At 33.8% G+C, this 26,872-nt stretch overlaps 1 protein-coding gene across 6 annotated transcripts in view; it reads right to left on the reverse strand.

Annotated features, from left to right (window-relative positions):
• The window catches only part of LOC100645060 (heterogeneous nuclear ribonucleoprotein 27C), a 30,878-nt gene extending 6,559 nt beyond the window's left edge, over positions 1–24,319 (reverse strand). For 2 of the 6 annotated variants that reach the window (XM_003400062.4, XM_048411444.1), the window contains exons 1-7: positions 24,147–24,318; positions 22,797–23,004; positions 22,501–22,687; positions 20,571–20,653; positions 19,676–20,069; positions 18,129–18,329; positions 16,071–16,226 (exon numbers count right to left, since the gene is read on the reverse strand). In XM_003400062.4, coding sequence (XP_003400110.1) covers positions 16,071–16,226; positions 18,129–18,329; positions 19,676–20,069; positions 20,571–20,653; positions 22,501–22,687; positions 22,797–23,004; positions 24,147–24,184 — 1,267 coding nt within the window. In that variant the 5' untranslated portion in view covers positions 24,185–24,318. Of the gene's footprint in view, positions 1–197; positions 15,514–16,070; positions 16,227–18,128; positions 18,330–19,675; positions 20,070–20,570; positions 20,654–22,500; positions 22,688–22,796; positions 23,005–24,146 lie in introns of those variants that run through there. The other 4 variants (XM_012315279.3, XM_012315281.3, XM_012315282.3 and 1 more) reach the window with 3 other exon arrangements.
• Positions 24,320–26,872: the final 2,553 nt, after the last annotated feature.

Raw genomic sequence — 26,872 nt, forward strand, 5'->3', positions numbered from 1 at the left:
ACAGTAGCAATAGTAGTGGTACTGTTTTATGTGTCATTTTGGGAGTGAGGAGAGCAGGTAGAAGTGAAACGTTGCACAATTATAAAAGGATATATTCATCGAGTGAAAATAAAGCAGAAATCGACAATTCACAAATAGAAATTGTGCCCTCCCCAATTGGACCTGCCTGACAATACTTTTGATATCGTAATTTAAACCTTTCTTAATGAATCTCCTTCTACGGTTAACCCTTTCTCGTCTTCCTTTGACACCACACGGAAAATATTAAACAGCAAACTCGGAGAATTTTCTTTCTTTCTTTCCTCTTGAATGAAAATATTCATGCACACATGATCATGCATACTCTTCGATGCTCTGACGATTTTCCGCTCTATGTCATTATCAACCATGTTCGCGTTACCTTTTCTATCGTTCGTCTTTCCTCGTTTTATTCGTTCCCTTATTCCATGCCAATTCTATCGGACAAATAGCAAAATTTACGCAGCTGATTTTTTACTTCCTCTCTCATATCGTTGCCAAATCACACACGTGACAAGGGATGTTGTGTTATGTATGTGTGTGTTTCTTTGTTTCAGCTTCACGTGTGTAAGATTTGTTGCATCAACATTGCGTAGCTATCAAATCTACAGACTATCAAATCTGTGTAGCTCCATCGATCCAAGGACCTACACGCGACGACATTCGTGCCCTATTCTTTGCCAATCACTCCCTCATTCTTATCAGATTAACTAATGTCGCTAAAATTAGATAACGATCGTTAATCCGCTATTAAGCTACTCTTCGAAATTTTCGTTAGTCTCTGTCCCTTTCTCCTTTCCCTTGTTCACAGTGTGTCGCGTATTTTACATACATTATCATAGAACGAAATTTACAATTCACGATCAAATCAACTGACAAACAACCGTACACTAATAAGAAACGATCCTGATGGGATGAGGAGGAAAACAATCACCTCTGTGTTCAGCTCGTCTTCGATTTATCTCGAAAGTTTCGTAATGCTGGATCTAATTATTGGAAAAAGTTTCTGATGAAAATTTCAGGTGGTTAGGGAGGTTTTTTTTCTCTTGATACGATTTGGAAATATTGCGTCGGCACTTTCATCACATCATCGCGTTTTAAGCACTAACGGTTTAGCTATGATTCTTTTAATGCAAGTACTTCCTATGCACTATATACGTAATGCAGCTTAATAAACTTTTACATTGTCTCGCGTGTTTTTATCTTTTTATTTTAACGTTTTTTTTTCTTTACTTATCAAAATTTGGCAAACCTTAAACCTGGTTCGGCACCAAACGGCGCCACTTGTACATCGCGTACAAACTATGTTCTTTGTATTACTAGAAATCTTGTCGGCGGCACTGTGTGTCTCTGTCGTTTGAACGTCGAAAATTTATCTCTACACGCTCTCTTCTCGTCACTTCCACGCTAATCCCATTCGCACCTGTTTGCCTTTCTCTCCCTCTCGTGTCCATGAAACTTTCCAACAATCGTTTCCTCTATGTCACTAGATTCTCTCTTTTGCAGTCACCAGCGATCCATGCTTGTTTTACGATTTGCTTTCTTGTAAACTTAATTTCGTCGGCTCTCGATTCATTCCTCGTACTATATACCGTAATATCCATCCGTCTCTCATTCGTCAACATTCGTCACTCTCTGCTCTTGTAATCATTTTTATTATCTCCCCTCCTCATCCAATTAACCAATTAACCGGCAATTTAACAACGCTCTCAGTCTCTCTCTCCCTGACCTTTCGTACACCCGTTTATTACAATTTGCTTTCTAACAAAAGAATTAAAATTACAACGACTAATTAACGACTTAGATACGCGATTTTTCCATTTCACTTAAGAGTTACGGAACAATTATGATTCTCACGAGAACACAATGGTTGGCATTTGTTTGTTTCATTAAAAATATCTTCGTTTCGCTCTCTATTTTAATACTTCCCTAAGCAACGGTTTTCTCTTATGTCAAGTTTATACGCTTTAATTAATTAGATAATTAATGGATACCTTAAGTATTGATCCTACGCTTTGCCTCATCCCCATAAAAGCACGGCCTGGAAAAGTATTCGCGACCTCAGCCAAAACGGCCCAACCGTATAAAAACGGGGGAGGTTTGGGAGAAAATTCTACGTAATATTGTGTGTATGTATGTGTGTTTAAGTTAAAGGTGAGCTTCGTTTTTCTCTCTCGTTTTCTCTCATCTTTCTGCGTTTAAGGTACTCTGAGGATAATCATTAATTTATAATACATTTGTACACAACTTATCCCTTAATCAATAATTATATCGATTTACCTACAACGTTGTCCGGATTCCCTCATGCACTCTCACGTCTATACATATACGCTCGATTCACACAATTCTCACTCTCTCCGCCGAGTGTCGACCTTTCTTCCTTCTCTTTTTCTTTTATTTTTTACGATTACTAGAATCGTACGACTAACGGCCGTACGCTTTTAAGACACGTTCTAAGAGCCTGCCGTTTTATCGAAAAGCTACGCAAACGTTCGAAAGCAGCATCGAAGTATAACAAAGCAACAGCGAGATAGCGACAGGATACAAACGTGGCAAACGAAAAATTCTACGACTGAAAAGTGAAGAAAAAGAAAAAAAGAATTAAAGAGTGAAATCGGTAAATGTTTTCGTCCGACGACGGTAAGACGGAAAGATAAAACAAACGTCATCTGTTCTTCTCCCTTAGGACTATAACACGATTCCCTATCGCTCGAATATACCGGTTTCCATTTCCCCTGGTAGCACTTTTGGTGTACTTTCGAGTATTTATTGATCAACCCCCCTCCCCGTAAAATTCTATTTCATTATTTACTTATCTTATTTTCGATTCGCTCTTAACCAGCTACAACTTTTTGTCTTATCGTCATTTTATTTTTCCTTATTTTCTCGTTAAATCGATTCGTACAATCTATCCTTAGGCAGAGGTAAAGTTTCCATGTAATCATTTATCGTGTAAACTAGACCGTTAAACGTTAGATAGCCTTTAACTATTATTTAATATAATAAACATGATAGTCGATAATAACCTTAAAAACGGCGTCCACTTTTAATTAATACTTCGAGGATTTTGTGTTCGCGGGCCCGATCGTCAGCACCTCGTGCGTTAAATATAATAATTCTCTGTTTAAATTCACTTACTACCCTTATTTATCTAACTACCCGTTCGTCTTCTCCTATTTATTACGTTGCGTTAGCTGCAGCCTGCTTTTATACTCATCTTATTTTTCACTTTTTCTTTTACATCTTTCTTCCTTTGTCCACACTTTTCCACTTTCTTAAAATGATTCGTTCCCGTTCGTTCATTCACATTCTTTCGCAAAACACCAATCAAATTGCGTCTCATTCTCGCTTCAACTCGTTCACCCTCCATCTCGCGATATCTCGTTCTCCACCATTTTTACTCTCCATGCCATACAATCTCACTATCGAATGATTTAATCAACCGCTCATTCCCTCGTTTTCTCCTCTTCTGACATAAACTTAAGCTATGCTGAAACGCGCTCGAGAAGCTGTAGATATAGGCATTTATTCAAGAAAATAGTAAAGCCATTGTAATTCGTGATAATTAATTAATTACAATAGAAAATAATAACAACAACAGTATGGTTCCTTGTTTAAGTGTTACTAGTCGTAAATAGTAAATAGTTTGATAAATCGTAGCAGTACTTTGACACTTCTTTTACCTTTAATAGTTTCATCGACGTCCCTCCCCCTTTTGTTTCACGTTTAATAATCCTAAGCCTAAAGTGACACGGCAATATTTCCAAATCGACGTATCGTTCGCAGGAGAAAAAGCAGAGGCGCTTCCTTTCAGTTCGAATAATTAACACTGATTTACAATTTTTTTTTTTTCATCTTTTCGTTCTTCGTTTTTCCCCTTCTTCTTCTTCTTCTTATCATCTTTTTTCTTTATACGAACCCTCGCCTCCTTTTTCGATATTCATTTCTGAGAATCTCAGATTGAAGAATTTTTCGTTAACCTACGCGAAAAAAGGGTCCTCTCTTTGCTTAAGCTGTTTTCCTTTTAAAGGGCAGTGGTCGTTGGACGTATTTTGCTCAGCGAAAAAGTACCGTAATGATTAAATAAGCAAAGAGTATGGTCTTTTAAACGCGAAAATTAAGACTTACCGTAGGAATCGTTTTTCACGATACAACATACCTTTACTTTTTACAATTTGTTTCATCTAAGATATTCTTTTATTTATTTTGTTTTTTTTTGGTTATTTTTCGTTTTGTCCGAGAGCGTCAGTCTTATTAGGACCGTTTCAGAGGACTCGACATTCTTGGAATGAGCAAAGTCAATTTCATTCGATTCAGCCTTGCTTATGTTCGAAACTAGTTGTACTAGCAGACTTTTCAGTCGGGACTCAAACGTAATTAGCAACTATCATCGAATAACTAATTTCCATCGTTAAAATTAACATCTTAGCAAATAAAATTATGGAATCTTAAACACGTGCTACGATAGACAGAGTTATCGAAAATTCGTTCCAACCACCAGCCGGCCCTGATTTATTCTCTCATTAATATTTGTTTGTTTTCCTTAAGTTGTAATTATACACGGAAACTTCTATTTATCTTCGCGATTTCTCTTTTTCTACGTACGTACGTACACACGTATATTGATAGATGCACATCGAAATATTAAATATTACTCGTTAAAGTACAAACAGTTAATTCTATGGTAAAAGGATTAGTGCATGCGCATACAAGACTCGTAAAAACCTATCGGGTTTATCGAATCTCGTTTTATACCGTCGCTTATGTCGATTTTATAGTCGAACGGTGTACAAGTATATACATACTTGTCTCTAATAAGGGTAACGTGATCTTCTAATTAAGTTCAAGCAAAGTACGCTTGTGTGTACAAACTCTTCAACATTTTATTATATTCTGTATCTTTTTCGCGACCTGCCCAAGTTCAGTGAACTATACCTACGCTTAAAAAACGGAAAAATGTCCTCCGTTGTCGTCACATTTACTATTTCGAGCACATCGAATATCATAGAAATTCTGGTCGCATGACGGTCACGTTTGTCGCGGCGGCACTCGTCATTACGAATGCTAAATGCAAGGGTGAACTTATTCCGACACGAATTCAGCTGATAGAAAGATACGTATCTGCGTATCCAACTAGAGAACGGTTGCTTGTTTAATTCGACAATAAACCATTACGTTAAATCCCTTAATTAATTAATCAATTAATCGATTAATATCAGTAATAACAATCTAACAAGTGTTGTATCTTTCTGATCTGGACGTACCGTCTAAGTATATTAACCAGTAGATTTCTATACGAAGAGTAAAAGTACTGTTTGTTTTTTGTTTATCTGCATTTTAAGGCTTCGTTCGTGATTCTTTCTTATCGAAAAATTCTACTCTCCACCCCTCCCCCCAGTCATACGTAATCCCCGCATTCTACACCCAACTTTTTAATCCATTCGATTCAGTCGTTTTTTTTACGTTGTACTTCTGCCCGATCACGATATCCCTAGGAATTAATTACGTATTATAATTAACTAGTACTTAATCGAAAAACATTTCTTTCGGGTCCCGAATTGCTTAGAGGCTGACTTACTTAAAATTGAACGGTCTAATCGTGAGCTACCATAGCATCTCTCTTCGCCGGTTCTGCAAATAATGCGTGAAAATCAAGGCGAGAGTAATAACTATTCTTAACCGCTTAGAGAGTTTCAGTCTGAAACGTCGAGATTTCTTCATATTTTTTAACTCGTAACATCGATCTCTCGGACTTGGCTCTTATTTTGAGAAAATATAAAGAGAAAACGGGAAAGAAAACTAACCTATCGTTACGATTATGTACGTGATCCGAGAGACTGACGTTAAGCGTTAATTTATGGACTGAACAAACGTTCGACTGTACAAAATTTCTACAGGCTACTCGATTATTTCTTTTGATTTGTCTAGTAACTCACGATCGCGGAAGTATGATAGAAAGAGGCGTTGAATGAATGCGGACGTGCCTGTCTCTGTGTGTCTGCGTGAATATGCTTAACTATAGTGTGAAAAATCTCGTAACACGTTAATTCCTTAGCGGTTAGTAATTTACATCTTTAGTGGAATAATAATACCATTTAATTGTATGTAACACGTAACGTAATGGTCGACGAAAATCGACGGCCTGGCTGCCTGCGATATCAGCTAACGAGCGAAGGACTTATTACGAAAGGACCGACACGTTTAGGAACTCCAGGAATAAAAAAGAAGCAGCTGGCGCCTCGTTGAAAATCACGGTTCATTAGTTACAATGAGGTATATGTTATTCGACAAATCCTTAAGAACGATTAAAAAACATCTGAGTATCCCTCTTGCGTTCCATTTTCGTTTGTTTCTTTTTTCATTATCTCTAAAAGTATTCTAAAAAGATGATGTCTGCGAGTAAATTGTATCCAAACGGTAGTAGATTACAGAAATTGCTAGCAGCTTTTATTCTGATACCAAAAATCTCATTCTCTCACTCTCTCACTCTTTCTCTCTCTCTCTCTCTCCCTCCCTTTCTCTCGGTTTGTCCTCTTTTTATCATTTTATTTCCAAAAAAAAAAACAAAAAAAAAAAAGAAATTTACGAATTATTCCACTGTCTGCTAACAATTCGACCTATTAACATGATTTATAACTACTCTTATCTTTCAACTTATCACGTCGTTTCGGAAAGTAAATGGTACACGTTCAGACGAACGTGACGATCATACGAATCGGACGAGAATGTAAATGTGACGACCAACAAGATGCATATCTAATCTTTATATTTGTATATAGTCGACCTTATGAACTTTGTTGCTAGATACGACCATTAGTAATTGATATTCTATTATAGTTTTAACACATAAAATCATGTAACCCTGACGAAAAAGGACAGTAGAGCAAGAAAACTAGGAAACAGTTAGATTAAAATATGAAAAAAGGAAAAGCAATATTTGCAAAAGTGAATAGCGATAATCTTAGTTGTGAGGAAAGTAGAAGAGTGATAATAGCATTAGCAACAACTACTACGTAAGTAAATAACTACTATGGAGTGACAGTAATGATAATAATAAAAGTAGCAGCAATTGAAAAATAGCGAATCGTAATAACAAACCCACACACCTCTCTATATATTTATGTAGTATTTACCTAATTTTATTTGTCGACTTCTGTGCTACGCATGCGAAATTAATGACTCCCACATGTTTCATAGACAATGTTGCGCATGTATACATACACATATATACGCTGTTTTCAAGCACTATACATTTGAATGTGAATTGTTATCGTGTCTCGTTAGCACAACGAAAACAAATCGAATAGTACGACTCAGTTGAATAACTCACCACCTAACTCGACATTATCGATCGAACCATGCGTACACCACCGTTAAATATCGTTTAGGAAGATAAAGACTACGTTCAGTCTCCAAGAAATAGTTGAGTTATCGAATTAACTAAAAGCTAAAACTATCGTTAACACGGCAATGCGCAAATCGATTAAATGTATCTGTACAGAAAAAAAAGAAAGGTAAAAATATTTGTTTTTATCGAGACGTAATACATGCTTCGAAAAAAATGTGTACATTTTGAATGCAATTTACTACTACCCTTTCCTTCCTATTTAATTAAAGACTAATTAATGTACCCTCTGTCTCTCTCTCACACACTATCTTACACTTTTCTTTCACTCTCTCCTTACCGAACACGTTTCTTCTCTTCTTCTCATTCTCTCTTTCTTTCTCTCTCTCTCTCTCCATCCATTACCTTTCCCTTTCGTTTTCTTTATTCACAGCTAATTAAGACTAATAAGGTCTTTACTTATCTCATCTGTTCTTTTTTCGTTCCGAATCACAAACCTTCGACCTTAAAACCTTTAAACCTTTTAAATTTCCTTTTTTTTTCAGTGATTTTTCCCACCCACCCTCCCTCTCTCCACATGATTTATTTCTTCCTTTTTATACAGCCATTTTCCCTCGAGAGTAGAATCAAAACAAAGAAAAGAAAAATAAAACAGATCGAAGAAAATTGTAGTGTGTACAGAAGTGTATATATGTGGTATACATAGACGTTAATATGTCGACATTATGCGTGCACGAATGGCCGTGCACGCAAAATGTACAAACTTTTTTAAAAAAGAAATACGTACGCCCCTATATCGATATATTTTGTCCTGCTTTTTTTAAAGATATACATTTACACGAGCAGACATACGAGTGCGTGTACATACATATACGTTGCAATGAATAATATATATATATATCATATATATGTATATATACATATATATTTGGAATATATATACATATATATAAAAAATTGTATATATACGTGTATATATACAGAATAGTATGTAAACATGTGTTCTCTCTCAACATCTCCGCTCTCTGTATTGTGTGTAATAATAGTAATTAATAATAATAATCAATCATCGTTCATTAAATCGTTATCAGTAAACGCGCATAATATTATAATTTTCACCACGACAAAAAATCTCTCGCTCTCTCTCTCTCTCTCTCTCTCTCTCTCGCTCGCTCTCTCTCTCTCTCTCTCTCTCTCTCTCAATCTGTAATAGTTTTCGCTCTTAATTTCTTTTTCTCGTGCTTACTCCACCTACGTAATTATTCCTTTCCTTCCTCTCTCTCTTTATCCTATCCTGTTTTTCTTTTTTTTTTTTTTTTACTTCTTTCGTCTTCTCTCTTTCTTGATTCTACAACTCTAATTTCTTAGATTCTTCCTTAAGAGAATTCTTAAAGGTAGAGACAATGCGCTTTGGCCTGGTGTGTATATATATATATATATATATATATATATATGTATATATATTTTTTTTTTTACTGCTACTGTGCTGATAATGGAGTGTTCGACTTCGTCTGGATTATGAATACACATATCCCCAAAAAAAGAAATTCACATGCAATTTTTTCTAGCTAAGGAAATTTTTGTTTGAAATTCTTGACAGCGTGTTATTCGCTTAACACGATTAAAAAGTCGGACACTCCATTCGGTACAGAGAGTTTTCTAGCCTAGGTCACTGGGAATGAGATGGACAGAAAGCGTGCGAGCGTAAAGATCCTTAAATGTATCCTTAAATCTGAGGTAAAACATGATGAACATGGGATACGTATTACTTTTTCGCCGTTTCATAGTCACATCGGCTAGGCCGTTTACTTTTCTCGACTGGCAGCCGATGCGACTGTAATCTTACTAACATATATCATTTTCATTTAATCATATTTCCTTATTTTTCTTCGTCGTCGTTTCACATTTATCTATCGTTCCACTATAAATATTCTAATCGTTTGTCTCGTACAGGGGGGCACGATCTTACCAATATAATGCTAAAAGTTACAAGTATACAGGTCATGTTATTACAGTTAACAATTTCATTTATTATCGTTACAATCGTCATCGTCGACTTTATTTCATTTCTTTACGTTTATTTTATCTTATACTTCACACTAAAATATGATAAAAGTAGATCGATCGATTCTCGTTCGTTCAATGCGAGACAAAGCATTCCAAACTGTAGGAATTCCATTCACTAAAGCGGATAATCGTTTCTCGTTTGTTTCATTTTTCTCCAGCGAAATAAAGATACATCAATTTCGTTTTTCTCCCGTTTTCTTTATCGTTTAATTGTGTGTCTGCTTTTGTTTGTTGCTTTTTCTACTTTTCGTTCAGGCTGAATTTTTCTTTTGCGGTTAATGGCTCTCGAGTAACATTTCAGGAAGAAACAAGTCTTATTATTATTTAGTCGTTCCTATTCGATCGTTTCTCCAATCCGCTAATGCACTCACGGTTTCGTTAAGAATCTCTAGAAATGTTTCCCTCCCCCCTTTTTTTCTTTTTCAAATCCTCTCCCTCCCAAAGCCCTTAGTCTCAGAATGTGAAGCATTTTAATGTAGTAGTGTGGAGTGGTGTGTGAACATGTGTGTCGATGAGTGTGTGTACACGTGTCGATTTTTCTTGCGCACACAACGTGTCGTTAAATGGTTCGCCTATACACCATCTATACGTCGATATAAAGTTTCTTTCTTTCACGCTTATAGCAGGGTACTTAACATAAACGTAGTACATTTAGAATTTTTCTCTCTATCTGTCTCTCTCTTATTGTAAAACTCGAAGTGTCCTCAATTTTTTTGTTTTTCCTTTAATTTTCTACGTTTTCCCTTCGCTACTATACAGGTTTCTCTTTTTTTAATTATTATTATTATTAATTAGTTTCTTTTTCGACAACAATTACGTCGTCCTAACAGGCGCGCAGAAAATCACTTTGCAGAATTAGAATTTAATATCTTAACTGCATCTACTGTAAACGTAATTTAGAATATTCACGGTGTGTACCAGTGTACTCGTGTGTCTCTAACAGTGTATGTACGTCTATATATGCATATACATATATGACACACATTCCCTTCCTTATTATTTAATTTTGTTCTATTTCGTGTTTTTCTTTCCTCTCTGAAATCGCGTGTATTCTGCCTACGTTTTCGTGTAATACCGAAATCATTGCACTACCTGAATGCTACACCAATGACAACTCCCCTATTCTTCCCTTTCCTAGCTTTCTCTTATCGTTTCATTCGAACGCGATCAACTGATTGTTAAACAAGTTTCAACTTTAATCGATTTCATTTGTTCTGTTCTCTGTTGCTTTTCTTTGTGCCTCACAATGATTAAGATACAATTGGCAACAGCTCGAAAAGTTACAAAATTCTGGGGCCGTTAACTGATCATGCAACGAAACCGATGACAGACAAGGAACAAGCTCAGGCAGTGGTTAACTTTCTTTTTGGTTATTACCTATCATCGATGGAATTTGTGCTTTGAATGATAGTTAAAAATGATTTCAACGCGAAAGTTAAAAATACATTGTCGTGCGACCAACAGATCTTTCCCGAACGTTATTCCTTACAACTTGGAAAAATGCCCACGTAGTTTCGTGCCGTTTTGATTCATGGCAAATATATGTACTCTATTATCGAATTTCGACGTTGTTCTTTCTCGCCTACTAAGCCAACAAACAAGAGGGGGAAAAATGCGAATGTGTTAGAAGAATCAATTGAAATACAATAATAAGCGTGTAGAAATGCAATAGCCAATACGTCGTTGTGATACCAACTAATTACATTAATATCCATTAAAAGTACAAGATAAACTCATCGATAAAAACTGTTTCTTGTATAAATTACAATATGAATAGTAAGTTATTTAAGTATAACATTTAATTATAATGACCAGTCTTCAGTGAGCGGGACGTCAAGTATGTGTTAACGTTAAAAACAGACATGTAACGCCCCCGGAATTATAATATATTTATCGTATCTCATCTTTAAATATTGAATGCTTAACTCTTTTTCTTTTTTATTATTTAATTACCTTGCAAACTAAGTTCGTTATATTAAAAATATTGAATGCGTGCACTATCTAATTAAATTAAGGCAAACGGTGAATTAACTAAATATATTATATATCTTTAAGAAATTCCTCGCAAAAACAAAACAAGAAAAAAATACATAGAAAAGACAATGATTAAGCGAATTTATAAAATGCATGAACAAATGAATAAACATTATTTTATTATTTCAATACGCGAAACAGACAGAAAGATTATTTAAATAATAAGTGATTCGGTAAAGTAGAGGGAAAATACTAAAACATGCAAAAGTGTAAAATTGTAAAAATTACACACCTAACATTGTTTATAAAGTTGAATTGTTTGTTTCTTTTACTCTCCCTGTTGGTAATGTCTTAAAAGTAACGAAGAATTAAATCTAGCTGTATGTGATTTTCTCCCCCCTCCCATTACTTAAACCTTAATGTACAATTATTACTTCTCTATATGAAATAAAGTGTTTCAGTCCTACGAATCAACAATAAATATTTTACAGCAAAAAACATGCTTTTCCGCATGACACCGCCCATAAAATGATTTAAAAAAAAAAAAAAACATTTGAGAATGCTTCCTTCAAATACTGAGTTCAGTGCCTATTTATTTAACAAAAAAGAATTAACAAAAAAAAAAAAAAGAAGAAAAAGAGGAAAGAACGAGAAGAGAAATGAGATACCAACCTAAAAAATATAAATACAATCATTTTCAAAGATTCTAATAGGAATTGAAATCTTAGACAGGGAGAATATAAAAAAAGTGATTGAAAAAGGTAGAAGACTAAAAGATAAAAGAGGAAAAAAGACAGTAACAACCCTGAGAGCAAGTCGTAATTCGTAAAAACGACGAAATTACGACAGATAGTAACAACAGCTAGAATCAAAGTATTTTTCCCTATTTGCTACCTATTACGTTAATTAGATGCATTATTTCTGTATTGAAAAATACTAATAATATCGCGTTAAATATAAATATATTATCTGTTATAATTATTAATTGTCAATTATTCGAATAGTCCCGCTTTCTCGTCATCATTTTGTGTGTATTTTTTTCAAATCCATTGCTACCACTTTCGCTTATTATCTCGATATTATACTTTTCCAGCGTACCCTAAAATATATGTATATACAAGTGCGGCAAGGCAGCCATTTAACTTTGTGTCATTACTTTTTTTTTCTCCCTCACATTTCCCATCCCTTCGTACTAGAGTAATTTAATCATTCCTCTGAGACTCGTTAATTATAATATAAATTAATTTACCTGGCTTACCGATTCCAGCAAACACATTAATTATATCGTTAATACGTCTATAAATCAAATGTTATTATGATCACTTTCTCCTAACGCTTTGCATACACTTAAAAATCCTTTAAATTTATACGCTTTAACTTTATTTTAAAAATCGATAATAGTAAGGAATACAATAGTTAGTAGTAATAATTATAATCATAATCGATATACTAGTGGCTTTTTCATTTACGTTTCTTTATTATATTACTTTATAAAATAAGTTCTGAAAAAACAGCCGTAAAGATAAAAACTTTCTCTCTCTCTCTCTCTCTCTCGCTATTTAAATTTACTGCTTTCACAGTCTCTCTCTCATCTTTCTCTCCCTCTCTCGCTCTCTGCCTCTCAAGTAGGTATTAAATAACGTATTATTTAATACCTATAATATACTAAAAAGTTCATCGCCTTTACGTAAATTTTTTTTTCATTATCTACTTTTAGCATCTTATTAATTTACTATTATTTGGATGTTCAATAACTTGTGGCCTCTGTTTAATTAGTTTACTTCTTTATGCGCGTAGAAGTGTACGTGTTATATGTGTATCTGTTGAGAGTTATGTTTTATGTGTTTCGTGTAATTACCATAATAATTAGTGTAAAAGGTGGTTTTCCTTTGATTGAGCTCCCTACTCGTCTTTTCTTGTCTTTAGTTTAGTCAGTAAATGTGTTATTGCGTTGATCCCAGAAGTTTCCACGAGTCGCGTTTGTTAATGCTTTCTCATCATCCCATCGACTTTTACATATCTGTTTCTATGATGCTACGCGATACTGTTAATTAAACGTATCGAATCCGAAAATGGTAACGAGCACTTTAAGACAATGCGGAGGATAAGTACAGGAGTTAATTGATTTGAAAGTCGATCAATGACATACACAAAAAAAAAAAAATTCGCACCGCTTATTGCGAATTTATATGTTACGAGAAATATGGCAAGCTGAAATAATAATAATAAAAAAAAAAAAAAAATGTAGAAACGAAAAAAGTGGTTAAAGTTACAACAATTTGAGAAAGAACAGATGCCATAAAGGGAAAGAAAAAGCTAAATCGTATTGAGATCAATAGTGAGGAAGCTTACGCAAATTGTTGATCCGTTATTAATTGTAACCTACTGATTATAGTGTGACCTCGTAAAAAATTTAAAATTACATTAGCGCAATATTTGCAATTCTTATTGACAAAGTAAGACACAACGCGACTCGCTCAGTAATAAACATGAGCATTTGAGAGCATTCTTCCGAAATATTCCTTGTTTAGAACTATGGTAAATCCTACAGAGTAAATACAATTAAGTCATATATTTAATCAGGTAGACTTTTCAGATCGACGCCCCCCGCCGAGTACACCGCACAAATTACAAATACCCCTCCCTCCATCCAGTAGATATCATGATCTCTTTCATATCTAATCATCTAAAATTTAAACACTTATAAGCATCATCGTACAATATTTGTTAATTATCATAGACAGTAATAATAGCGTGTATAGTAGTGCAATCATAATGGTTGCAGTAGGAGCAGTCGCAACAGTAAATAGTGATAAATAGCTGTAAATAGTTCATAATGATAATAGTAGTATAATAGTAATAATTATCATAGAAGTAATAATAATAGTAACAATAATTGTAGTCTTAAAGGTGCCTAATAATTAACTATTATAAATCCGAGGTAAAAAATAAACTAGTTTCCATATTTGATGCAATACGACCGTACAGAAACATGTCCAACGATTCAAAAGTTCTTATTATACAAATTTTCCTTTCTTTTTTTTAATCTTAAAAAATTCGACATCTTTTTTTCGCTTCCTTTCTCGTCCTCTTCCCTCCAAAAACAATAAACTTTTTCACATACATGGAAACGGAAAAGGACCAGATTTAGATTAAAAAAACGTCACAAGTGAAGGAGAATAAAAGAAAAAGGAACTAAATATCAATATGCCTAACATATTGTACAGTATTACAGAGATACAACATGAAAATAATAAAATAAAAAAACAAAGAGGAAAGGAGAGAAAAAAAAAACCTGCTTAAGGAAACTGCAGCCTGCTGTCAATAAAGTTATAGATATACATACATCATATTAAAAGGATCTATTTATTTTACACTATCTCTGTAGTTTAGGATTATAAGTCAGCCTGTGTGAACACCTTACTTAATTATTTCATTAATTACTCATTACGTTTTCATTTTCCTCCGTTCCAGCATACTATTTTAATAAAAACGAGATCGTGGAGGGACGGGTGTCTCAAATATGCCAGTCATTCGTTGGCCTTGCACTGGAGACCGTAATATAATATTTCTTTTATTTAATTATTCTTATTTTCAAATTACCGAAGTGTTCACTAAAAGTATCAAAAAGGTGAACGAGCATCGAAATTTGTGCCATCCACTGAGAAGAAATTTCTCAAAACGAAATTTCAGCCATCTCCCGCTCAAATGCTGGTAAGTAATATTCAGCATTCCCTTATTCTTTACACTCGCTTTCATTATATTTGCTTTATTTTACTTAATCCATTCAATCTAACTCTTATAATACTTCTATGTTCCGCTTCCTACCCTCTATCCCAGTGCCATACAAAAATTTACTTGCACCATGGGTGTCCATTTACTCTTTGTCCTGGTATTTTGTTCGTCTTGCATTTTTTGCTATTTATTCCTCTCTGTTTATCTGTTTTAAATGTGCGGTTTCAATTGTTTCCACAGTACCTTTGAAACCCAATAAGATCATGGGCCGTTGTCGCGAGCGATCAATGAAATCAATATTTCTAGAACCTAACACCATCTTTTCCTTGGCGCTTCCGTTTTATAAACTCGGGTAGATGCATTTCTCCACTTTCCTTTATACGAATACCAGAAAAAGATATGTCAGAAAATTATTATCTTCCATCAAAATTATCGAGGGGACTGGAAAATACGACCGCTCGCGAACGACATACTGGCTTGAACGAGACATTCTTTGAATTAAACGATTTCTCGTAAATTCTCGAAAGAGTTTAAACAAGCGATAAATAAAACATTTCGCGTACGATATTTCGATAGAAAACACGATTGTGTAATTCGCAATAAATTCTAGAAAAAACAGTATAAAAGTCTCGAAAACTTTTTAAAATAATCCAACACCGTGGCGCTCAAAATAAAATCTGTTGTTTGCATACCCATGAAATATAAATAGATCCAAAGAATGTCCCAAAATTCTAGCACAGATTCTCACGATCAATGCGCAATATTGTATGTTTTCGTGTTTCTCTAAAAATGTAATATGAGATAACCCACGAGCAAGGCCAAGCCATTCAGCGCATCTCTCCATCACGGATCAATTAAAATGGTCATGAGGTGGGCCACTCTTTGAAATCAAAGCCTTGCTGGGGTTTAGGAGCGCTGGCGGCATACCCACCTTGGTTGCTTTCTCCTCCTTGATACGAACGCTGAGGATAACTGGTGTCAGCGTAATTACCATATGCAGAGTACCCAGTATAATCCGGAGTTTTAGCTGAACTGCTACTGGACCCAGGTGCACCTGAACCGGTGGTCTGTCGCGAATACATGTCACCTGGAACATTGATTTTCATCGTATTATCCAACTTCCCCACTTACCTCGTTTCGTTTATTCATAAGCTGTGAGACAGTTTTCCCCACGACAAAGATACATTTTGGATACTTCCCATGGAATAACGAAGTCACCGATACGTAATTCGATTAATTTACGACAGAGAATTTATTATGAGAGTGTTCGTGAATTACAAACGATCGGATGAAAGTATCGAAAATATATCTCTCTCATTTCATTTCGCTTTCTTTTATGAACTATTTTAAATAAAAAAGCAAGTTTAACATAAAGGGATTATTATTGTATTAAATAAATTATGATCAGTACGTGTGGAGAATAGACATAAATACGTGCAATTAAAAAAGCATCGTGGACAATTACGAATAAATGTAAATGCATTTGGACGCGTTAACTTTGTAAAAGACTGATTATGCAAAACAAGCAGAGAATTGTACTGATCTCGGCAGATTAAAAAACGAATCGATGTCTATTACTATTGGAAACGTAAATTGTTATTATGTTATAAAATTCTAGAAATTCTATGCAATGTAAACTTTAACAGGAAATAAGATCGAAAACGAATTCGACACATATTCTACTAGACTCTAGAGGAACTGGAAGGAGCGAGAATAGGATTGCACTATACTACATTACAGCAAGATGTTTTTTTTTTTTTTTTATAAAATTCCACATTTTTATATTCCTTTTTACAATGACAATTACAATAGCTCGGAAAAAACAACGTGAATACACTTAAAAAATTATTTCCAGATACCTAATCTACTCTAAAAATACCAATACTAAAAGAGCACTGACCAATTACTAGTCGTGGGAGGTATTAAAAAACAACCAATGAAAATAGAAAGAAAATACTTGTATTGAATTACATAGGACAAAGAATAATCCACTTCAAAATTAAAAAATACAAAATTAGGAGTGATGTAGTGAGTGAGTAAGTGCGAGATGCCGATGATTACATTACTACGATTATCCAGTGGACCTTGTCTAACGATTATAAGCATAACAAATATTCTAAGCATATCTCTCTACCTTTAAGTATACACAATAAAATAGACATATATAAAATGACATGATTTACAATTTTCGTAATCCTAAGTCGATCTGCATAAAAACTACGCATATTTATAGTTTGTACAAACGAAAGTACATGCTCTCGAACAATTCTGGACGCAAAAAAGGAAACAAGCGCAGAGATGCTAGAATTGCCGAATAATTAGGCAAACTAACGAAATGTGCAATTACATGGGAATCGAGGATCTGTAGAGGATCTTATAAATAGGAGAAAATTTTTATTCAATAAAAATAAACTTCTTCACTTTCGTTTTACAACATAATTAAATTCTTCGGTTTCTCGTTCCTCCAACCCCAATGCATGAAAAGCTCATTTCTTGTCGAACTCCGAAAGCCAATTTACAATTAATGAATTGTACACGTTAACAGACAAAAGGCATTATAAAAAAACGGGTGTTACATTCTTGGACGATCCAAGGGGACACTTAACTATAGAATAAATTTTCGCAGTAAAAAAAATACTGTTAATAAGCGAAACGTGATATCTCTCGATATCACGTTAAATTACAATCATGCGATATTTTTCCTCGCCGCGTGCTTATTCGTTATTAGAACATCATTCTGAATACAAACACACCCGGATATGATCAATAATAAAGATTTTCTAATGAAATATTTATTTAAAAAAGAAAAATAATGTGTTTTTAGTTGAAATAGTAAGAAAGGCAGATAGATACAGAGAAAGAAAATGAAGAATAAAAGAAATACGAAATAATAGATAACTTATAGCCAGGCTCGACTATGTGAAAATGGAGCTGTATGCGAAAGGGTGGTAAGAGGACAGAGTTTGTTTGACTGAGCTTGAAGACTCACCCTGCGGGCCAGAGGGGTTCGAGTTGGAGTTAGGCTGCGAGGAGTTAGGCTGAGGGGGCTGAGGTGGTGGCTGAGTCCCAGGAGGAGGACCGTTTTGTGCCATGTTCCAGGAGTTCCAAGAACCCCCGGGCCCACCCCCCGCAGCCCCGCCAGTACCCGCCGTGGGCCCATAGCCCCCTGAAGCGGCGGCCGCCGGCCCACCTGCGATTATCAATCACACAAAACACATGTCACCGACCACCGTTCTCTCTAAAGCGTTTTCTTATTAATCTCGTCGATCACTTTAGTGCCAAGTATGTACTAATAAACGACGTTTAAATCCTTACCAAATTAATATTATCACCATTAACGGTTTTTAAAAATATTCGAAGATTATTACTAAAAAAGCTGGGCATCAAATGTACTTGGTTTATTATTCAAAGGGTTACTATTATTTGGAAGAGTATTGAACACTCCGTATGAACCATCAATCGAGAAGTTTTGCAATTGTTCTTGGTATAGTAAGAGTTGAAAAGGATAAGAGTCCTGCTTACAAATCTTGTTACGCAAAAGCAGGTAAATTATTTTATTGTAAGAAATAAGAAAGTATGTAATTTAGAGACAGGTTGTATTCGCTTTTCTTAGCTGGTCTTGGCACTCAAATGTTCGGTTTTATATATGGAATATCTTTTAATGTCCTTAACATTCAATGTTACCTGACCTAAAAATGTTCATGCTTAATTTCCTCGGTAGATAAGAATGTATTTAAAATGTATTTAAATGTTTTATCTCTTTTGCTTGGCTATCGTAAACTTCGGTTTCTCCGGAACTGAATTATTTTATAAGAAATGCAAGCATGAACATAGTAGATAACACATCATAAGGTTCAATATCTCGGAAGTGTTCATTATCGAGAAAATGTATTGATTCAGACTCGACGAAGAAAACATTGTATGTTTTAATTCCAAATTACTCTGCAAAAATAAAATGTAATTACTGGTCTCACAATATGGTCAAACGAAAAACGCAATTTGTAGCAACATTGATAAACATATGATATTAAAAAGTATGTTAAAAAGTAAGTAAGAAATGAGTCTGAATTGACATAATTTCGATATACACTTAATATTTATGATGTCCTATTGTATTCTCTTTCCATAATAACCTCCAGAGGGTATCAAAGAAATGATAATTAATTGTGTATTAATAATATTTGCTTTCTCATCTTTATTTTTTCCTAACATCTCCAAAAAGGATGGAAGGGGTAAGGATAGGATCAAAGTTACTGTTAACCTTTATAACTATGACCTTATAGTATACTATCCTTCCGGAAAATACATAAATAAAATTATCAGATGGTTTTTAAATTACGAACTAGATCTTAAAAAAAAAACTTTCCAATTATCATTTATAATGAATTACAATTAAAACTGCTCCAAAACAATTATACACAACATGACGAGAAATGAAATCATATTGGTACATTTTTAATGTACTTATAACCAAATTTATCAAATATCTTTGTTATTTTTAAGAACAAATTGAATTGTCAGTTTAGTAGAACTTACCATAGCTTCCATACCCCTGAGTAGCTGCTGCAGGCTGGACATTGTAACTGCTACCCCACTGATGATGTGGTGGTGGTGGAATTTGTTGTTGTTGTGGAGGACCAGGAGGCGCACCCCAACCTTGAGAATTATATTGAGTAGTGTATCCAGCAGCATATCCGCCAGTCTGAGGACTGGTACCCCAACCTTGATACTGCTGCATCATGTTTCCTGGTGGACCCATTGGGCCCCCCATCATAGGTCCACCCATTTGTCCATTTGGACCACCCATAGGTCCCATATTCCCGGCCATACCCATTGGAGGCCCACCTTGTTGAGGTGGTCCCCATTGACCTTGATGGCTGTCATTCATTTTGCTGGAAGAATCTCGTGGTTCTGCACGTTTGATTTCAACCTGTAATCAAAACATCGGTACGATCTACATGAAACACAACACTCTTATTATCCACCTTCTATAATTGAAATTAATATGAGATAAATAGGATTTCAACCTTGATCCAATATAAATAATCCTATTTATATCTTAATTTTTATTTTTCTTTCTCTTTTGTGAGCATATGATTAAACCTTTGGAACTCGCCAAGTCTTACATTGATTCTAAAGTATATTCTAATTTTTGACTTGCCATATAACGCATATATATACGATATTCTAAACCTTTCACTCTTTTAAATTGATACTTACATATTAAGGACTAAACATACAATAGTTAAGAGTAACATAATATGAGAAAATTGTGTAAAATAAAATAAGTACTATAACTAACGTGATTATGTAAAACTATGCGGTACATAACAATAAATTATCGTTAACACATACATTCGTACTTATTATTATTTTACATTACAATAATCTAATGATATATAATATATACTAGTGTGTAGGTATGCTATACCTGTTTTCCATTTAAGTTGACGAAATGCTCCGCTACGCATCGGTCCACTGCGTCTTCATCCTCGAAGCTGAGAAAGCCAAATCCTATCGTCCAAACGTGAGAGTATATCAAAAGGTGCCCCATACATTTATACAACAAATACATTTCCTTTATATATAATCCCAACCTTCTCAATTTTTGTCATCATACCATTAGCATTACATTTTATTCTTTTTTGCATATTTTATTTGTACAAATTGATCATTACATCAATTATCCTTTATGATATTAATGATAATGATTACGAGTATGATTTGGAAAAACATATTTTTATAGTATTTTACACGTAATTTTTTGGTATCAATTGGAACATGCATCTTTCAAAATTTTGTAAATATTTATTGTACAGAAGAAGTTCATATAGTATGTATTTTGAATATTCATAAACTTAAAATACTTAATCTAGTAAATTTATGATGGCTGATTTAAAGAAGCTTTTTAGATTCCTATTGAATGCTACAAAAAATATTCACATATTTTGAATGATTATAACGATGCTAATTTTCTTTTTTATTATTAGGAAAAAATTTTGCTTACAGAATAAGTTGTCACCACATAAGATTATCTACTAATCTTGTTAAATAAACGCATATCTCAATTGTAAGGAATATATCTTGTTAGAAAGATATTATGCATAAAAAAAAGGTTTATTTGTTGTCCTGGCAAAATTTATTAACTTCTTGAATGCAGCCACCAAAAATGAATATATAAAGAATAAAGAAGTAATATATCTATATCTGAGTATTGAACAGTTACTACATATTAAAATATAAAAATATCAGTATTAAGATAAAAAATTTTCAAGTAAAAAGACTACTGAAATAAATAATATTCTACTTTATGTAAATATATATGTTATAAACTGTAAACTATACGTAATTTTTTATACATATATGATATTAAGAATAAATATAACTAAATCATTTATTATTTAATGAATAATAAGTGGGTAATAGTAATAAAAAATCGAATTTACAGCGTATCTTACTAGTAGCTTAACTTGACTTAAGTTATGTACATTTTAACTTATGTACTTAATAACCTGATAGTCTTAAACTATCCTTAATAGAACTTAGCCAAAATCACAATATATATTTAATGTAATTTAATATAACATAAAGTATCTTAACGTTTTTTAAGGTAAGACAAGGCGAATTATTAAGAGTAGCAAAGTAGGATAAGAATACTATGTAAATAACTATGCATAATGCACTGAGTTTTATATATAAGTACTTAAAATATTTTATAAATATGTATTGAAAACAAATAATATTAATTAAGAAGACTGTGAGTCAGGATGTATTAATCATAATTATTAAAGGAAGCAAGAGCAGGGTCTTTAAAAAAGGGTAATCAAGCAGAGGAAGTTTAATGACCACAAATTATTAACTGACTTTAAGCACAAAATCATATTACTCAAATTTATATTAATTAATTATTATCTTTAATGTTTGCACTTATTTTCTTTCGTCTTTTTATATGTTAAAACTAGATAAAATTTTAATGTTGTATTTTAAGTAATGGGTGTGCTGCATTCAAGTCAGAATTTTTGATTTCTTACAAAATATCATACTCATATGCACATATTTATTTTTTTATGTTATTATAATGTGTATATCAAATTATATCAAACACATGTTAATGAAAAAAACTTATTTCAAGAATTCTGACTGTACTTTCGGACTCATAATAAACAAGATGATGATATCCAAATATTTATAAAGTACATTGTTGACCATGGTTCCCATTATATTAAAAAAGGAAATTCTCTTATAAATGCAAAATATCATTAGATAAAATGATATCTTGAATATTATTAATGTAATAAATGGAAACCATTTCAAACAATGCCAATTTAGATATATACATGTAATTATCTCATCGTACTCACCTCTCGATTTCTTCTTTTCTTGATCATACATTATGACAACCTCCATAACTTTACCAAAACGGGTAAAGAATGACCTCAAATCTGTTTCAGTCACGTTACTTGGTAAGCCACCAAGGAAAACTTTTGGAAAGCCTCCACTACGTTTCGGCTTTTGCTGAGTGCGTGGATTACATGGTTTTGGGTCAATCTGTAATAGACACATAAACAATAGGCATAAATAAATTTGTTATATTAAATTTTATCATTTTTAGAAACATTTATATTATTTTTATTTTATTAAATAAACTAATACTAACTGTACGCCCATCAAGTTGATGCGGTCCATTCTGAAGAACTAATGGAACATTAGCTGGATCACTAAATGTTACGAATCCAAATCCACGGCTGCGTCCAGATTCACTGTTTTTCATAACAACGCAGTCAATTACTTCACCATAACGGCCAAAGTAGCGTTGAAGATTTTCTTGTGTTGTCTCCCATGACAAACCACCAACAAACAGCTTTCTACAGCAAAAAATTTAAAAAAAGTTATTAATATAATCATATAATTAATACAATCTAAAAAAAGGTTTTCAAGGCAAGTTACAATTAACGAGAATAAACAAATATTTCGAATAAAATAACTACTGGAATATAATTTTTATAACAGGTTATATAACGAAAAAAATTTCGAGAAAGATATTGTACGAAATATATCTAATATCTAGGTTATTTAATATAATAAATAATGGAAAACAAAAAATGATATCTGCATTTCATATATATTCATTTCATATTTTATATTTATATATGTGTATATATATATACATATATATATATTAATAACATATATTAATTATATATATAATATATATATTAATATATATATTATATTACGACATATATATATATATATAAAAGTACATAACATGTATTACAAAACCATTTGTCAATAACTCGTTCATTCCGACAATAATTCATAACATTAACGTATCTCACGATGCAATTTTCCTCAATAATAAAAATTCTCGGAAAAATCGGTATATAATACACGAATTAGCACGTATCTAACAATAATCGTAATTAGTGAAGCATGTTCGAAGAAAGTCATGTAGCGAGGGAGTATTGAAATACTTCGATCTTTCAGGATATAGAGCATAAAAATAGAGAATCTAGAGCTAAAGGATGTAATGAGCGACGATGCAGTAGCATACTTTCACACCGAAATAATATATAGAAAATGTACGATATCCCTTAGCTACCATACTCATAATCAACGATATCTCCAAAACGGCACTATCTAAATGACTAAGAGTGCCGGGTCGTGCACGAGAAGAACATTAGGCAAGACCGGCATCGGCGAATTATTCCTCTCTCACGAAATGCTACATATCCCAGTCGCTTATTGCTATGGGGGAAAAAGGTTGGCCTCGCGTATCATGGAAATCATATACAAATAGCAGAAGTTAAAGACGTTTTACGTTGTGCGGATAAGGAATTGAGCTCGAGATCAAGAAAACATTGTGAGGAAATGTGAAATACGAAGTAACTGCAATACGCAAATGGAGATCCCACGCAATAAACCCGACAGCCCGTGAACGCGTCGATCGAAAATTCTTGCATAAAAAATAACTTCAAATGGTTGCTAATACACAATTCAAACTTACCCCTTTTCGTCGTCGTCCATTTCGGTCTTCACTCTCATAATATTTCACTTAAAACTACGAGAATGTTGTTAATATTAGGGCGCGAATGGGAATATGGCACGATGCTTAACGCGGACGAGGCTAATGGCTCCCTACGATGAACGCGACGTCGAGAACAGAATGTAAACGTAACGAAGCGACTCGCGTCACTTCCGTTAATGACTAGTCAAATCAGCAATCGTATTCATTGGCGCCTCAGTGGTGTGCCTAGCGGAGCAATACTCCCTCTGCAATACAAGTCTTAAACTACATTTTATTTTCATTAAATAATTCACGTTTTAACTAACAGTATTCTTTTCCTAAATAAATGACACGCATTTATGAAAATTAATGGATATTTCTCTTATTAAGGAAACAAATTATAGTTAAAATTTTGTACCGATTAAAGTCTCGTTGTAAGATTTTGGTTATTACAATCCTGAAGAAAATATTATACGAGTTCAATGAATTCAATATGCAAGTAAACAATTAATGGAATGATCAATAAAATTTTTTTTATATTGGTAATAGATAAATAGGAAATATGTCGGAATAAATATACCAGTTGAATGCAGTAGTGCTTCTGGGTTCAACGATCTATCGTCACATAGCTCCCGCCATTTTGTCCTCCAACTGGCGGGAAATTTTAAATCGACTGTAATTTATCAACGCATTGAAGATACGCTACGTATACAGAGAAAATTGAACCCTCTTTCTTTAATCGTGAGAACGTGCCCGCCCGCATGAAAAAAATGTATCTACATCACAAACTATCGTATATCTATCGCAAATTCACAGTTTTATCAGATAAAATATACTAATTTCCTTCCTACATAAAATGCAATCTTCTAGTTATTGCATAATGTATAAGAAACCGTGCATTGTGCAACGCATTAATGTTTATACCAATATTAATTTCATGAATAACTCAGATAGAACGATGGTTTTATTCAAATCTGTGTAATCTCTTGCGTTAGTACGTGAAATCTAATTAAACACATTTTGCTTGAATTTAAAGTCAAACATCATGTTCGAGATGCATACCAAAAACAACAATTAAATATATAAATCACACTTACATATGATGCAATGCAAAAATAATTTCATGCATTTTTTTTATCTTTCCGGACGAATTATTTGCATTGCATCATATCGATTCTTTTATCTGATAAACTGCGATAATGTAAAACAAGCAAAACCGAACGATCATCAAAGCAATCGTTAGCCTCTAGATATTTTTAAAAATGTATACTTTGAATTTTTGTTTAAGTATTTAATGTTACGTCATTACGAAAAAAGAACACGTGTTCATTCGAAAGGAGCTGATCAAATAAATTTCACTAGAGGATAGAAGTAACAGATTCTAAACATCCAAGACATGAACAGTTAAAGACTTATGTCGATACTGTTACTTTTTCAAATATGTGCCTAGATACGTTTTCACCCTCTTTTCCATCCTACACGTCATCAAAGATCACGTTTCTCCGAACGCAATAAAGCATATTCGTCGACCAAAAACCATAACGAAGATGGCCTAAACTAGAGGTTATCACATGTGTAAAATTCGAGGGATTGGTTCCTCTTTCTCCGCTGCTTTCCGGCCCGGAGGATATCCACGAAGCGGCTAAAAATAAAATTATTTAACCCGTCTCTTCACGAGCAAACTTTCCTCTTTCGACTGATTCATCCGGTCTAGACTTCACTGCAATCATTTGAATCATCATAGAACTAGCGTTATCCAATCGCTTCATAGTTCGCTTTGATCAACGATAGTGAAATAAGCAGCTATCAAAATTAAACGAATGAAAGTACATATTAAAATACCAGCTTAAAATATAGATAGCCAAATGTCATTGTAAATAATCGCGTGTCGCTAGCCAATCTTTTTGAAATTCTCATAGTACACCTACGTCTACGGTTTGCGTCTTAATCCGATCGTTCCGCTCGAGCAAAGCTCGAGCATGGCGAATGGAAGATAATATAAAATTCACGAAGCGTAAAGGTAGTTCAATTCGCTTCTATTTCGACGGAAGTTCCTGCTTTACGGACACGATGCTATAGTGTGTCAGCTTCGACTGTTCTTACTAGTCGGCGCTTAGTAATGTTCGTTGTGTGCTACTTTCTAGCACGCGACGATCGCGTAGGCGTTGGCTACATACATAATTTATTTTACGCATCTAGTTACACAATACGTTAACCAGATATACTCATATACACATGTCCTCTCTTGGCGCTCATCGAGAGTAAACAAACGTCCCGTTTGCCGACAATCGAAGGCGCGTGGTACTGAATGTATCGTATTTACATGACAATAAATACTCCAGCAATCGGTTTTAATTTCGTATTTAGAATCACTCTGACGATACCAAGAACGATAAGGCTACTTTATCTTTGATAAAGTTATTCCTACATGTTTGCTATAGTGTACGCTATAGACAGCGACATAGACAGTACGCTCTATATGAAAAAAGGTGCAAATTGACAGTGTATCTTTTAGCTGTCACGATTCTTGTGAAAAATTTTGTTCATTCTAAAGATGTCACCGTCTCAAGGTGTATAACGTTCTACAGATAAGAGTACTTTTAGAGGGTCACGAGTTCTAAATTTAGACCCTGTATGTGTTCGACCGTACCGTTTGCTCCAAAATTTAATTAATCACGTCTATATCGATAACCGACCATCCATTAAAAATAGAAGCTACCTCGACG

This window comes from Bombus terrestris, chromosome 13 (genome assembly GCF_910591885.1).
Source record: "Bombus terrestris chromosome 13, iyBomTerr1.2, whole genome shotgun sequence".
Taxonomy (NCBI): domain Eukaryota; kingdom Metazoa; phylum Arthropoda; class Insecta; order Hymenoptera; family Apidae; genus Bombus; species Bombus terrestris.